General features: G+C 33.6%; 1 protein-coding gene across 2 annotated transcripts in view; it reads right to left on the reverse strand.

The window, feature by feature from the left end:
* LOC110594425 (gamma-aminobutyric acid receptor subunit gamma-1-like) overlaps window positions 1-15016 on the reverse strand; it is a 16350-nt gene extending 1334 nt beyond the window's left edge. Inside the window, exons 1-2 of one of the 2 annotated variants that reach the window (XM_021706150.1) lie at window positions 14801-15016; window positions 277-826 (exon numbers count right to left, since the gene is read on the reverse strand). In XM_021706150.1, coding sequence (XP_021561825.1) covers window positions 557-826; window positions 14801-14995 — 465 coding nt within the window. In that variant the 5' untranslated portion in view covers window positions 14996-15016 and the 3' untranslated portion in view covers window positions 277-556. Of the gene's footprint in view, window positions 1-276; window positions 827-14800 lie in introns of those variants that run through there. The other variant, XM_021706151.1, reaches the window with a different exon arrangement.
* Between the last annotated feature and the right edge of the window lie 454 nt (window positions 15017-15470).

A 15470-nucleotide genomic window follows, 5' to 3' on the forward strand; every position in this document is an offset into this window, starting at 1 on the left:
GATTGGATTAAAAGATAGGTAAAATTTTCATAAATTTTGTGTAATTGATAATTTACAAATGAGTCCATTTCTTTTTGGGAGTAAAGCATCTTGAAAATAAATCCCAGAAAACCATAACTTTATGTTTTTGACTAACTGTACTTCAAATAAGGCATACAAATAAAAAGAAAAAATCAAATTACAAATCATCTCTCATTGCAAAAATGATAGATCATGTTTAAAGAAAATATGTATTTAAATCATCCCATCTTCAAAATATGAGTTGTAGAAATCACCAATTTAAAATCATAATGATATAAGTAAATTAAAAATATTTTAAGTAAAAATATATAACACTATTTTTAATATACCAGTTTTTGCAACTAATCAGTGTCATATAAATTAACCTAAAAGCTGCTACTTTATTTACTGATGAAGACCTTAAAATAGTTGCAGTACTATTCACATTTTTAACCATTGATTTCTCTGCATTTAAAAATTAAACTTCATGTTACTGAAGTACAAAAGATTATATTGAATTTAGCCAGACTTACAATTTTTGCCTAGGAAATGGAATTTATAAATACAGATAACCAACCCAATAAACCAGATTGAACAGGGCAAAAGCTGTTGGGAAAAATATTCTAGAGTAAGAGTCAATTTTGGCAATGCGTATGTGTATCCTTCCTTCCCTCCAAGATCCTGTTCTGCAGTCTTCAAAGCAACAGAAGAAACTGGCACAATCTTTACCCTCCAAGCATTGATACCCGTAATCATCCTCTCCATGCGGCACAGAAATGGTATTCATGGGAATCAGAGTGGATCCAGGATGGAGACCAGAAGACATCTGAGTAAAATAATAAACGTGTTTTTGAAACAAAAAGTAAGTATAAAGAAAGAACGATTTGCCTTCTCAAGGTAAACTCTAAAAGACGAATATGTAATAAAAAATGATCTTGGTTTCAAATAAATCAAGCATTTTCAATTCTAACTTGTTTTTAGATTATAATTTACTTTGTAATACATATTTTTTTAATTCCAAAAGTTACGCAGCAAAAGAATACCTCTGAAAGGTAAAATGTGTTTTATACCATTAGAGCATTGACCCACCAAATGCAAGCATGGTTTTAACATATGCAAATCAATAAACATGACTCATCACATACACATAAGATCTTCTCTTTAGATGCAGAAAAAGAATTCTATAAAACCCAATGTTCCTTCATGATAAAAATTCTCAATAAACTAGAAATCGAAGGAACATACAGTAGTGAAAGCTCTATATGACAAACCCATTGGCAGCATTATACTAAATGGGAAAAAGCTGAAAGCATTCCTCCTACTGGACCAAGATGAAAATGCCCACTCTCACTACTGCTAGTTAACAAAGTACTGAAAGTGCTTTTCAGAGCAATTGGGAAAAAGAACGAAACAAAAGGTATCCAATTGGAAAAGAGGGAGTCAACTTGTCTCTGTGAATGACATAATCTTACACTTAGAAAACCTAAAGGACTCCTAGGCTTAATAAATACCTTCAGTAATGTTTCAGGATAAAAATCAATGTACAAAAATCAGTAGCAGTTCTATACATCAATGACATTCAAACTGAGGATCAAGTCAAGAACTCAATCCCATTTGCAGTAGCCACAAAAAAAAATACCTAGTAATTTATTTAACCATGGAGGCAAAAGATCTCTACAAAAGAGAACTACAAAACACAGATGAAAAAATCATAAGCAACACAAACAAATGGAGAAAACATCCCATGCTCATGGATTGAAAGAATGAATACTGTTACAATGACCATACTGCCCAAAGCAATTTAGAGATTCAATGCAATTCTTATCAAATTACCAACGTCACTTTTTGCAGAATTAGGAAACAAAATCCCAAAGTTCCTATGGAACCAAAAAAAGAGCCTGAATAGTCAAAGCAATTCTAAGCAAAAACAAAGCAAAACAAAAACAAATTTGGAGGCATCACATTACATTACTTGACTTCAAATTATACTACAAGGCTATAGCAGTCAAAACAGTACAGTATTGGTACAAAAATAGACACGTAGACCAATGGAACAGAATAGAGAAGCCAGAAATAAAGCCACATACTTAAAACCAATTGATCTTCAACAAAGTCAGTGAAAATAAGCAGCAAGGAAAGAACACTCTACTCAATAAATAGTGCTGGAAAAATTGGATAGCCAAATGCAGAAAAATAAAACTTGACTTCTATCTCTAAGCATGTACAAAAAATAACTAAATATGAATTAAAGAATTAAAATCAACACCTATAACTATAAAAATTCTAAAAGAAAATCTAGGAAAAACTCTTCTGAATATTGTCTTAGGCAAAGAAATTATGACTAAGGCCTCAAAAGCAAAGACAGTCAAAACAAATATAGACAAATGAAACTTAGTTAAACTAAACAGCTTCTGCACAACAAAAGAAACTGTCAACAGAGTAACAGAAAACTTACTGAATGTGAGAACATATTTGTAACATGAATCCAACAAAAGATCAATATCTAGAATCAACAGAACTCAAACAAGAAAAAAGCAAATAAGGCTATTAAAAAGTGGACAAAGGATATGAACAAATGTGTCTTAAAAGAAGACATACAAATGGCAAAAAAAATATGAAAAATACTCAACATCACCAATCAGAGAAATGCAAATGAAAATCACAATGAGACACCATCTCATACCAGTCAGAATGGCTATTATCACAAATCAGAAGATAATAGATGCTGACAAGGATGCAGAGAAAAAGACGCTTATAAACTGTTGGTAGGAATGTAAACTAGTACAACCTTTTTGGAAAACAGTATAGTTATTTCTCAAATAACTAAAAACAGAACTACCCCTTGACCCAGCAATCTCACTATTATCTACCCCCCAAAAAATAAATAATTATATTAAAAAGACACCAGCACTCACATGTTTATCACAGCACTATTCACAGCAGCAAAGTATTGGAATCAACCTAAGTGCCCATCAATTAATGACTGGATGAAAAAAGTGGTATATAAACACAATGGAATACCATGTACTCATTTAACAAAATGAAATTATCTCTGTTGTAGCAACACAGATGAACCTGGTGGCTGTTATCCTGAGTGAAATAACTCAGAAACAGATAATCGAGTACTGCATGTTGTCCCTGATAAATGTGAGTTAAACAACGGGTACACATGGACATTAAGATGGAAATAATAAACCCTGGGGGCTTCAAAAAAGGAGGCTCCATAACAAACCTGCACATGTGCTACCTGAACATATAATTTTAAAAAACTAAGTTGGTCCATTAAAATATTAATAATTGCGAATCTAATTCTAAAATGAAGTGTTAATTTCCATAATATTTTACACGATAACATTTACAGTGTTATAAACATTTCCTTATTATATGTTATGCTATTTTGTGTTATGTTATTTGTTTTGATACAAAATGAGAATAAATGGTAAAAAATATGTTTTGAAAATGTGAAAGATTTGAGAAATTGCAAAGGACAGAAAAAAAACCAAAAAGCTATGGGGTTTGTAGCAGTGGATAAATGCAAGGCACCATATTTGGATGACAGAATGTGCTGGAGTTGAAAACTCAGATCTGGGAAAAATTGATGTTCAGACTTCTACTCATTCCACCAATGTAGCTATCCTGCTTACTGGAATTATATTAGCACCAGATTTTTGTGACAGCTACAATAAGTAACATTTGTAACATATGTAAAATGATTAGTCTCCGTCTTGCTGAGTAATAATCAAGATTATTTGGAACATGTGTTACATTGTATTACAATACTTAAATGATAAAAATAATTTTTAAAAGTATTATAAATCAAGCAGAGCCAGAATATTAAGGAACATTAAGATAGGCTCTTCAGAGTCTTCTGCTGTACGAAAATAACAATAACAGTACTATAGACCTGTTTGATTACTAAACGGTATGATGGGTATAAATCACCAAGCACTTGAAACATAGCAAGTATTCAGTTGCCAGTAAGTAATATTATTATTCTAGTTGCTGTATTGACTTCTGATGAGATATATCACAATTTATTACAAAATATATGCTACAATATGCAAACATACAAACAATATTAATAGCAACAATGAAATCCTGGACCTCATAAAAAGTGTTACTGGAAAAAAAATTAATGAATCCTTGAATAAAATGACAAATAAAATAAGATTGTAGTTTTAGCATTTCTTTATTTTTCAGAACTCTGCATATTTTAAAGGTTATCTTAAGATATGAATCTTACAGCTTATTATAATCAGTGGCTTTATTGTAACCTGAACTTGTACTCTTTTAATGTAAATGTCTATAAATGTTTTCATCCAAAATTTTGAAATTTAAAAAAAAGGCATAAAGATTAAACATTTTATTTAATTTTTTTTTTTTTTTTTTTTTTTGCGTTGGAGTCTCACTCTGTCGCCCAGATTGAAGTGCCACTGCACCCTTGCCTGCTGGGCTCTGGCGATCCTTCGCCTCAGCCTTCCAAGTAGCTGAAACTACAGCCGCGCGCTACCATGCCCGGCTAATTTTTGATTTATTGTAGAGATGTGGTCTCACCAAGTTGCTCAGGCGGGTCTCAAACCCGCGTGCTTAGGCAATGCACTCACCGCGGCCTCCCAAAGCGTTGGGATTACAGGCTGAGCCACCGAGCCTGGCCTAAAATATCTTTAAATTATTCACAAAAAATAAGAATTTCTTTGAAATTTGGGCCTATATTCAAGCCCATTTTATTTCTAAAAGGAATAATAGAATCCAAATCACTAAATATTGAAAATTCAGCGGATGAAAAAAAAAAACAAATAATTACATTTAGCAATATTTTTAAAAGATAAAAATATTCTGTGGGTCATGATATTCATATTAGTGACAAAATGTGCAGTTTGAAGATAAGAAGCAATGTCCTAAATACAAATAAATTCATGACTACACTTGCCAGCTATATCATAAAAAGCAGAGACAGTATATTATTAAATGTTAATGACAGATCTTTTGAGGATGACACTTGGGGATAGTTAGCTAGATTCCTAAATTTTAATGCAGCACTAAAATAACATATAAAAAAGAGACAAATTGGTGTTCATTTCCTTGTCACTTAATATTTAAACAGCATATGCTCATATGCTAATCAGAGTGAAAAATAATTAAAATAAAAGTTTGCTAGCAGGCAATTTTAAGGTTATCTGGCCGAAAACACATTCCATATATCTCTCAGTATTGCCATAAATGGAAATATGTGTTTTTCAGAGGATATAAATTGTACATGAGAGGGACGATTAAATATTAAAGTACACAAAAATGGGAAAAACTGCAAGCAGTTCATTAAGAAAATAGATTAATTTCGGGTGGTCAATATCATAGTCTGTGGCAATGACACTTTAAATTGACAATTTTCCAGTTTCTTGTTGCTGCCACCTCCTCCCTAAAATACCAAATTCACAAATTGCAAGACACTACACTTCAATGAATGTTGAAAGTATAAAGTAATGAACTTTGTACATGCTCTGGAAAACTCTATTACCCCTTTAAAAAAGCAAACTTTGAAAAAAATAAATTAATTAAAGCAATATAAAAACAAGCAACATAACTGAATAGGATATCCTTCTACTTTAGTGAATTTTTTTTCTAATTTTTAATTTTAAAAATGGGTACAATTCAGGGTTAGGTATACAAATGGTTATTGTACAGGTAAAGTTTGGGCATCACTTTGGTCCCCACTTCACCTGGTTTGAGATTAGGTACCCTTATTGATTAAGTGTATCCCCACCGCCGGCATGGTTTTTTAAAATATCTTTTTTATTATTTTCCAAAATCACTAAAAATACAGCTAAACTTACTATTTTGTTAAATCTATCATATTCTTTCTATTAGGATACATATGTGTTTAGTTATATATTAAATAAAATATTACATACTAATACAATAAATATGTAAAATATATTTTAAGCACCAAGACATTCTAATATCAAATAAATGTTAAGTGATAAATCGGCCTTTACTTATAATTACTATGTATACCATATTTTAATATTATTAGCATTATTAAATGTAACATTTAGTGATCTTATTAATATAATTAGTAACATTAAGTGATCTTATTAATATAATACAATACTAATATTACTATCATTAATTTCCCATTAAAATGTTACACCTGAAATGCCAAGCTAAGCACTGATTATCTTTACCCCTCCTTCACAAAATCCTGTTTAATTATCAGTTGGGATGTTCAAAAATTATAAATGCCACTTATGTATGGAAAATCGACAGGAGTTAGATATTGGTGATGAGGAGTTGTCCAATCAGCATGTTACAATTTGGGATAAATTTCTGAAGTAAAAAAAAAAGATGAAAATAAGCCAATTGATAAAACAGACCAAAGGAAGACATCTCAGACAGGCTCGGGAAATAAAAATATGAGTGAGGAAGCTCCACTTCCCATCAAAGCTTCTAGAGGCTCACTCTAATGTAGGAAGAATGGGAGTGATAACTATGATGGAAACACGTTGTTTGTAAAACATCCATCTCCAGATCAGCTGTGCATCTTCGAACTATACCACATCTACATACATGAGTTTGCTCACTATTAAACTCTATAACTTCTAAAAACCAGGAAGGAAGGAAGGGAGGGAGGGAGGGAGGGAGGAGGGAGGGAGGGAGGGAGGAAAGATAGAGAAAAAAGTGAAAGGGAAGGAGGGAGGGAGGGGAGAGGGAAGAGGGACATAATCTCCCTCACTCAACTAGAAGGTCCCAAGGGCAGAGTCTTCTTATGCCTCTTTACTGCATGTCCAGGACCCAGCACAATGCTTGGCTCATTGTTAGTGCTTAATAGCTGCTGGCTGAACCAAAAGAACATTGTTTAGAGTCTTTCGTTTTTATCTGAAGGATAGTCAAAACTGAATATGCAGAATGAGAGAGAAAAATAAAGTCAACTAGGGTGAAAATACTAATACAACTAATTATTATTATTACAATGTCCCAGTATCCAAGAGAAGATTAGGGCTCTTGAGGCTGGTATTGGAATGTCCTAGTATTGCACCAACATCCTGTTATTTATCATTCGAGTGTATTTGTGTACGTTTGGAAGCTCCCCAAACACCACATGAAAGTGAAATCTGGTGCAAAATTGACAGTTATGCCAAGTTTACTGCGCCTATTGGGGAGCATTCATCGAGAACTTCTGAAGTAAGTCAAGAATACAACAGAAAAAAGTGAAGATGAACAGCCAGATTTACAAACTAATAGTTCAGAAAATATAAGAAAACCTTACACCTTCTAAATACTCAAATACTAAATACTCAAATACTTGAGGAGATAGTGATCTATTTAAGGGAAAACGGAGGGAGAACAGTTAGAAAGTAAGACCTCTCAACAATTCAAGAGGCTATTTTAATTTTATAAAGAAAACATTTTTAATAAAATCTTAGGGAAATTTCTCACAGTATAGAGAAAACATACTTGATAATTTGTTTTTAGTCTGGATTATATGGTTAACCAATGAAGTAAAAAAATCAAACTAACAACAATGTTGGAAGAGAAAATAGAACTCAATTGGAACAAAGAACAAAGAAAATTATCAGAAATAAAAGATAGGAATATTAAGTAAAAATGAAATGAATGAGGTCAAAATCCAGAAAATATACTGATTCTTAAAAAAATACATCATGAAAAATTTCAGGTACGAAAACAAAAAGGTTTATTGCAAAGAATAGTAATCATATTGGCACTAGAATTAGTCACAAGGATGAATTCAGAAGCAGAGATTTAAGAGTACAGTGCAAAATTTTAAAATTAACCAATATAATAGCTATTAATGGTAAGATAAAACATTGAGGGAGCCGGGCTCAGTGGCTCAGCCTGTAATCCCACACCTTTGGGAGGCTAAGGTGAGTGGATTGCCTGAGCCCGCGGGCTGGAGACCCGCCTGGGCAGCGAGACCCCATCGCTACAATAAATCAAAAAATCAGCTGGGCGTGGAAGCGCATGCCTGTAATTCCAGCTACTCAGAAGACTAAGGCGGAAGGATCGCCGGAGCCCAGCAGGTCGAGGCTGCGGTGGCCGGAAGCGGCCACTGCACTCCAGTCTGGGCGACAGAGTGAGACGCCAACTCAAAAAAAAAACCAAAAAAAAAAAAAAAACCAACAACAAAAAACAAAAAAAAAACATTGAGGGAGATAATAGGAAGAAAACAAGAGAAGAACAATTTTTTAAATCTTTTTTTAACCATAGAGTTATAGATACCTTGAAATTTAATACTCAAGGTATTAAAAGTACTACAAAAATAATTCTCTGAGGAAAGTAATAACAAATAATTATAATGTGGTTTATTCTAAGATTTGGGACACAGGGTGTCAGGTAGAGAATTTTATTATGGATTGTTCAACATGTTCATTTGTTTCAACTGTGCACCTGTATTATGATTAAAATTAATTTTTTTAATGAAAGTTTCACTCCATGTTTAATCTGGTCCCTTTCGGCTGTGACAGTCTATACTGTCTTCAGTAGAAATAAAAATATGAAGGAGTGTTATTTGGGAGCCAAAGCAGAAAAAGATATATTGTTGGTGGTCTCTATGCACCCCCAGAGAAGCATCACATGACCATTGTCACAACTGATATTAAATGGATACTTTATCTGTTGCAAACATCCCGCATGCACTGACTCTTTACATTTGTGTTTAAGAAACCTCCTTGCTATATTTCACATTTCACCAATAACACATAATCCCTCCTGGGAGATTTGCCAAGCACTATTACAGGAAAGAATCTTTACAATATTTGAAACTGTGGATTGATACAGTCTTTCATAATTCTAGTGCTCTAAAGGGTGGAAGAATATTTATTTAATAGATATGCCTTGACTGAAAAGAAGATCTTTCCTTTGCTAAGAAGGAGCTGTGGGCAAGGATTGAGGGCAAAAAACAAAAAAAACAAAAAAAGAAAGAAAAAAAAAATCTTCCATGAATTATTTGATTATCTCCATACTAACACCTTGGTTCTGGCTATCAGTAGTATATTACTTCTTGAACTATTGAAATAGTTTCAAATGTATTTTTCTTCCACTTTTGCCATTTATTCTTGTTCTTAAGAAAAACATAAAGTCTAGTGTGTGACTCTCCAGTACTAACAAAACAAAATGTAAATTCTTAGTATGACACGAAGGACTTTGCATAACCTGGCCATAAACCACTTTTCTGTCCTAAACATGGGTTATTTTCATTCTGAAGTTTTCTATTTTCTAGACCAGTATTGCCCAACAGAACTTTCTGTGATGACAGAAATGCTCTATTTCTGCACTGTCCAATATATGATAGTCATTAGCTACATACACATGGCTATCGAGCACTTGAAATGCAACTGATACTACGAAGACACTGAATATTACATTTTGTTTAATTTTAGTTCATTTAACCCAACCTAGCCTTATGTGGCCAGTGTCTACTATATGGACAGCACAAGTTGGGACATATGCCAGTCTACTTTTTATTCTCTTATAGAAACCTCAACCCAGTTGAAATGGTTCTCTGTGTCTTAAATGTTCTTCCTAATTTGTTCTCTTAAAGTTGCAACTTATTCTTCAAGTAATTACTTCAGTGAAGTCACACTTTCTCTGGAATTTTCTCTGACAAACTTCCTTTGGAAGAATTAGTTTCCATTCTTTATGAATAGCTGATTTACACTTGAAATAAAAAGAAGCTTTCCTACCCTACTGTTAACCACACTAGTGGAAGGTTCTTTTCAACACCATGATCCTGTTAAATCAGTGTTTCACAGACCATAATAGATCATGTCTCAAGACTGCCTTGGATGCTAGGCAAAAGTCACATAGCTTGGGCTTTGGGGTGGCGGCTCACACCTATAATCCCAACCCATTGGGAGGCGGCAGACAGAGGATTGCCAGAGCCCAGGGGTTCAAGACCAGCCTGAGCAACTTGGCGGGACCTCACCTCTACAACAAATTTGAAAAATAACTGGGCATGGTGGTCACATGCCTATAGTTCCAGCTACTCGGAAGGCTGAAGTGGAAGGATTGCCTGAATCCAGAAGGTTGAGGCTGCAGTGTCCATGGGTGTGCAACTGCATTCCAGCCTGGGTGGCATAAGGAAACTCTGACCCAAAGATAAATAAATAAGCAAACAAACAAATAAACAAACTTATATATAATGTTTTCATAAAATATGAGATTTTTTTTTCTTATGTATAGTTGTAAAAAAATATGCTTTCTCAAAAGCATAAGTGGCTTGCTCATCTCGTTAAGTCCCTCACAACCTGTTTACTTTTGATTTTTATATTGGACTGTTATTTATATTGTACTTCATTATCTTAAGTTTGTACTTGTTATGCATTTTTTCACAACTAAATTTAATGATCCCTGAAAGCCAAGAATACAGTCTATCTCTTTTATCTACAAAGTGCCTACACCATAGTTGGTACAAAATAAAATTATATCATTTTACATTTTAATCAAAACAAGAGTCAAAAAATAAATAAGTTCTGTCCTCAAATGACTATGCCAAGCCCCAGAGTAGCTATAAGATGGTTCTTATAATTACTAATAATTTATGGGCTGAATATTCAAGTTTCAGCTCTTTAGTTGGTGATGGCTAATTTACTACTATAGTCTTTTTGTGATACTTTACCTGTCTCATAAAGGGTCTGAATTATATAGTTCAACATTGTTAGCCTAACTTCTTAGATTTAAAAATAAATGTTGGCACAAGTACATCTAAATCACATTCTTAATGAAGGCCAATTAATAAAAGAACAGAAATATATTGGATAGGAATACGGACCAATCCAAAATGTCATTGACATGTGCAAAAAAAAAAAAAAAGGAAAATATAGAAATAAGAGAAGAGGGAAGGAAGGAAGGGCAAAAGGAAGGAAGGAAAGAGAAAGCTATGCCAAAAGACTGAGAGAGAGCAAGTCCAATATTTCATGTGGAGAGTAAGGTAGGCAGTATCTTTATTAACTTATGTTTTTTAGAGGGTTCATTCAGGCTACAAATCTATTTTGTTCCAATATCATCTCTTTCTAAAAAAAATAAATCAAGATATTCTGAGATCCACAGCTAAACAGTCAAAGATGTGTCAAGAAAGGGATTTTAGTTTTGCTTAGCAAGAGATATGTTGACCTTTCAGTGACTCTAGCCAAGGTCTTGGTCAAAACATTGCCATAAATAATTTACAGAATAAAAGGGGAAAATTCTGGATTTAAAACTATTCAGAATTTTAAGTCGGTTAAAGAAAATGCGGATATGAAAGAAAGAAGAAAGAGAAAGAGAGAAAGAGAAAGGGACAGGATAAAATTCCAAGCAATGACAAGAGGTGTAATAGCAATATGCTACAAGAGCTCCATGTCTAGATTGCACATTTAGTTGTTCTGGTATAGAACAAAAGAAAAACATGAACTTACAAATGCCTTAAACAGAGGACTTGAGACACTAGCAAGCAGAGTTGTCTATGCTTCAAAAAAGTACATTCTGATTTACCTGATTAGCATGACCATATGGCAAACACTGAACCATTCAGGGAGTCAGATTTGATTACTGATCCTGGTTTTTCACTCAAAATGTCATTTAGTACTGAAAGAACTCATAAAGTACATAACTGAACAAAGAAAAAAGACTATAGAACTTTATTTTGAATGTCTCTAAAGAAAATATTTTTTGACACCCAAGTGGTCAATTATGTCAATTTCACTGTTGCTATTGGCCATTTTTATCTTCAAAGTTATCATTTAATTTTTATTCCCTATTTTTCCACCAGTGATATTTTGTAGCCTGAGCTTGATGCTGAATTTTAAAGACTTAACATATAGATCTTTTTCTTAAGTAACTATTTTAGAATAGTGCCTAAAATATGGAGGTTCTTAATAAGGACTGAATAAAGGGAACCATGGCTAAGAATCATGTGATTTGGAGTCAAGCTGATTAGCTGCCATCCTAGAGCAACCATCTTTTGGTAGTAGCTCCTTAAATAATATATAAACTAAATTATGTATTCTTTAAATGAAATTGGATAATTGACGTGAGATTGACCATTGCCTGGATTTTTTGTTGTAAACATTTCCAATCAAAATTTCCAGAAGTAAGTTGGCATCCACCTGACTGGGGAAGTGAAAGATCTTTACAACAATAGCTATAAAATGCTGTTCAAAGAAAGCAAGGGTGACACAAACAAATGGAAAACCATTCCATGCTCATGGATCAAAAGAATCAATATAGTTAAGATGTCCATTCTACACAGGGCGATCTACAGATTCAATGTAATATCCATCAAATTACCAACATCACTTTTCTCAGACATGGAAACAATGATACAGAAATTCATATGGAAATAAAAAATAACATGAATAACAAAAAAAATCTCAGCAAAAGGAACAAAGCAGGAGGTATTACACTTATAGATTTTAAACTTTATTACAAGTGTGCAGTAACCAAAACAACCTGTTACTGGTATAAGAATAGGCACATAGACCAATAAAAAAGGACAGAGATTCCAGAAGCAAAAACTTGGTCTCTCAACAAACTCTTCTTCAACAAAGCCATCAATAACAACCACTGGGGTCATTAGACCATATTTAACAAATGATGCTGGGAAAACTGTCTGACCACAGGTAGAAGAATGAAACTGTGCCCCTACCTTTCACCATATACAAAAGTCAACTCCAAATAGATCAAAGATCTAAATGTAAAACATCAAACTATAAGAATCCTAGAAGGCATAGGAAGTACTCTTACACACATTGGAGTAGGCAACGAATTCTTGATCAAATCCTCAGAAGTGAATACCATAAAAGCTAAGACAAATGGGACCTTATCAAACTGAAAAGCTTTTGCACAACAAAAGAAACCTTCAAGAGAATGAGGAAGCAATTCACAACATGGGAAAAAAAAATATTTGCAATTTATGCATCTGACAAAGGCCTAACACCCAGGGTCTACATGAAACTCAAATAAGCTGAAAGGAAAAAAAATTAAAAGTGGACAAAGGGCATGAATAGACACTTTTCAAAAGAAGATATACAAGCAGCCAACAGATACATGAAAAAATGTTCAGCCTTATTAATAATCAGAGAAAAGCAAATCAAAACCACAATGAGATACACCTAACTCCAGTAAGGGTGGCCATTATTAATAAATCAAAAACCAGCAGATGCTGGCACTGGTAAGGAGAAAAGTGAATGCTTCTACACTGTTGGTGGGAGAGCAAGCTAGTTCTACCTCTATGGAAACCTGTGTGGCGATTCTTAATAGAACTAAAAATTGACCTTCTACATGATACAGCAATCCCTCTCCTGGGAATATACCTGGAGGAACATAAATCTTTCTACCAAAAGACATTTGCTCATGCATGTTTATAGCCGCACTACTCACAATAGCAAAAACATGGAACCAACCATACTGTCTACCAAAAGTAGACTGGATAAAGAAAATGTAGTACATATACATAATGGAGTATTATGCAGCCATAAAGAAGAACACAATTATGGACTTTGTAGCAAATTGGATAAGGTTGGAGACCATGATACTTAGTGATCTATCATAGAAACAAAGAACTAAATACCAATATTCTCACTCATAAATGGAACCTGAACATTAATCACATTAGCACAAAGGAGGGATCAGCAGTCGCTGGGCACTGCTGGGGCAAGGAGGAGGGACCCATAACAACATAAAGGGTACCTGGTCCACTACGTGGGAGAGTGAGGACCAATTGGAGGCTCAAACTTCACCTGCATGCAGCCCACTTGTTTAATTAATCCTTACTTGCACCCTGCATCTCTATAATAAAATAATTTTTTAAATTACAGAAGTAAAAATTTCAAGTTAGTAATTAAATATAGCTATAGATGAGTAAATGATGAAGTGCAATATCCAGAAAAGATACTTGGCTTAGATGGAAGGAAAATGGTAGAAAGCCTTCATTATTCTTTATCTAAAAATTAAGTAATGACTATTACAGTTGCTCTTATTGCCCATTGATGGCTTGTTCATTCAGGGCCACAATTATACATCCTACAAGATATATTATAAATAAGCAAAAATGATGTCAAGTTGAGAGAGTTAGATGCTAATTCTATAATGCAAGTTATCAAATTTGCACTACCAGCAATGTGTTGTGCTTTGTTGGAATATTTTGGAAATCTGAAAGCAAAATTCACCAGAGTTCAGCCCTTAAAATATACTCAGAGGAGTGTCTAGAGCACTCAATAAAATGTTAGATATTACTTTCAGATAGATGTAATTGCTAATATAAAATTTACAGTCAATCATCCACACGTAAATATTAGAATCAGTAGAATCAATTTTAATATACAAACTTGATGTGATATAACATAAAGTAGACATACGATTGAAAGAGAGAGAAAAGTATAAATATGCAAAAAAGGAACTTTACAGCAGTGACTTTCAAACACAGCTGGATGCTCACATTAAAGAGGGATCTTTATCACTATAAGTTAATTTTGTGGACCTTTCCCTGTTAGAAATTCAAATCTTAACACAAAAATAGAATCAAAGAGAAATCTTTAATAATATTTTGGATACAAAGAAGCTACCACTTGTGAAAAAATTCTGAACATAACAGGCCACTCTTTACACAGGTGAGCCAATAGGGAATATTAGAAAAATAGAATACATTTTTCTCAGTGGGCAATGTTCGGCACTCCAATTGCATCTTAATTTTGTCTTTTGCTTTGGTGCCTCAAGCACTCCTATTTCTCTAAACAAATACAACATGAATATTCAAAACAGCATGTCTAAGAAAATTAGAGTTTATGAAACAAAAATGTTTTTAACATACCGAGGTCTTATTTTTTAGCTTTTTGTCTCTGGTAGTGGTTTTTCCCTTTTTGTTGCTGGTAAAATAATGCAAGGTTCCATATTCCATCAAGGCTGCAAAAACAAAAATGAAACAAACAGAAACAAAGAGATCCATCGCAGTCACATAGGAAACCTTAGGTAGAGACTTCCTGGCAATTGTACTCAGAGTTGTCATTGTCAGAACTGTAGTGATACCTATGGAAAGAGAGAAAAAAATGGAAGATAAAAATAACAGATCACTTTCATTCTTCCATTTGATTTGGCAGTATTATAAGTGGAAGTAAACAATGGAAACAGTAAAAAATATATCATTACTAATGATTTATGGCAAGAATTAGTGATAACCATAGCTACATTATGACCAATGTGCTCTTTGCTTCTGTGTGAATTTTAACCATTTGAATTTGTGGGCTTCAAGTTGACTCCTAATATCCATTCACTTTTTCCTCCATCATAATAGAATATTCAGTCATTAGCTAGTATGTGATTGCTCAGAAGAACAACTTTATTTGCCAACTCTCACCATAGGCTGCAATCCAACCTGAGGGGACTAAGTCAAGCATGTAAGCAATATACAATGTCCAAAGGATGGCATTAAAGAGATGGTGAGTGCCATCCTTTCCATTCTCCTCATTGCTTTCTGCTGAAAT

Source organism: Carlito syrichta, unplaced genomic scaffold, assembly GCF_000164805.1.
Source record: "Carlito syrichta isolate Samal-C Ts95f unplaced genomic scaffold, Tarsius_syrichta-2.0.1 Scaffold315293, whole genome shotgun sequence".
Taxonomy (NCBI): Eukaryota; Metazoa; Chordata; class Mammalia; order Primates; family Tarsiidae; genus Carlito; species Carlito syrichta.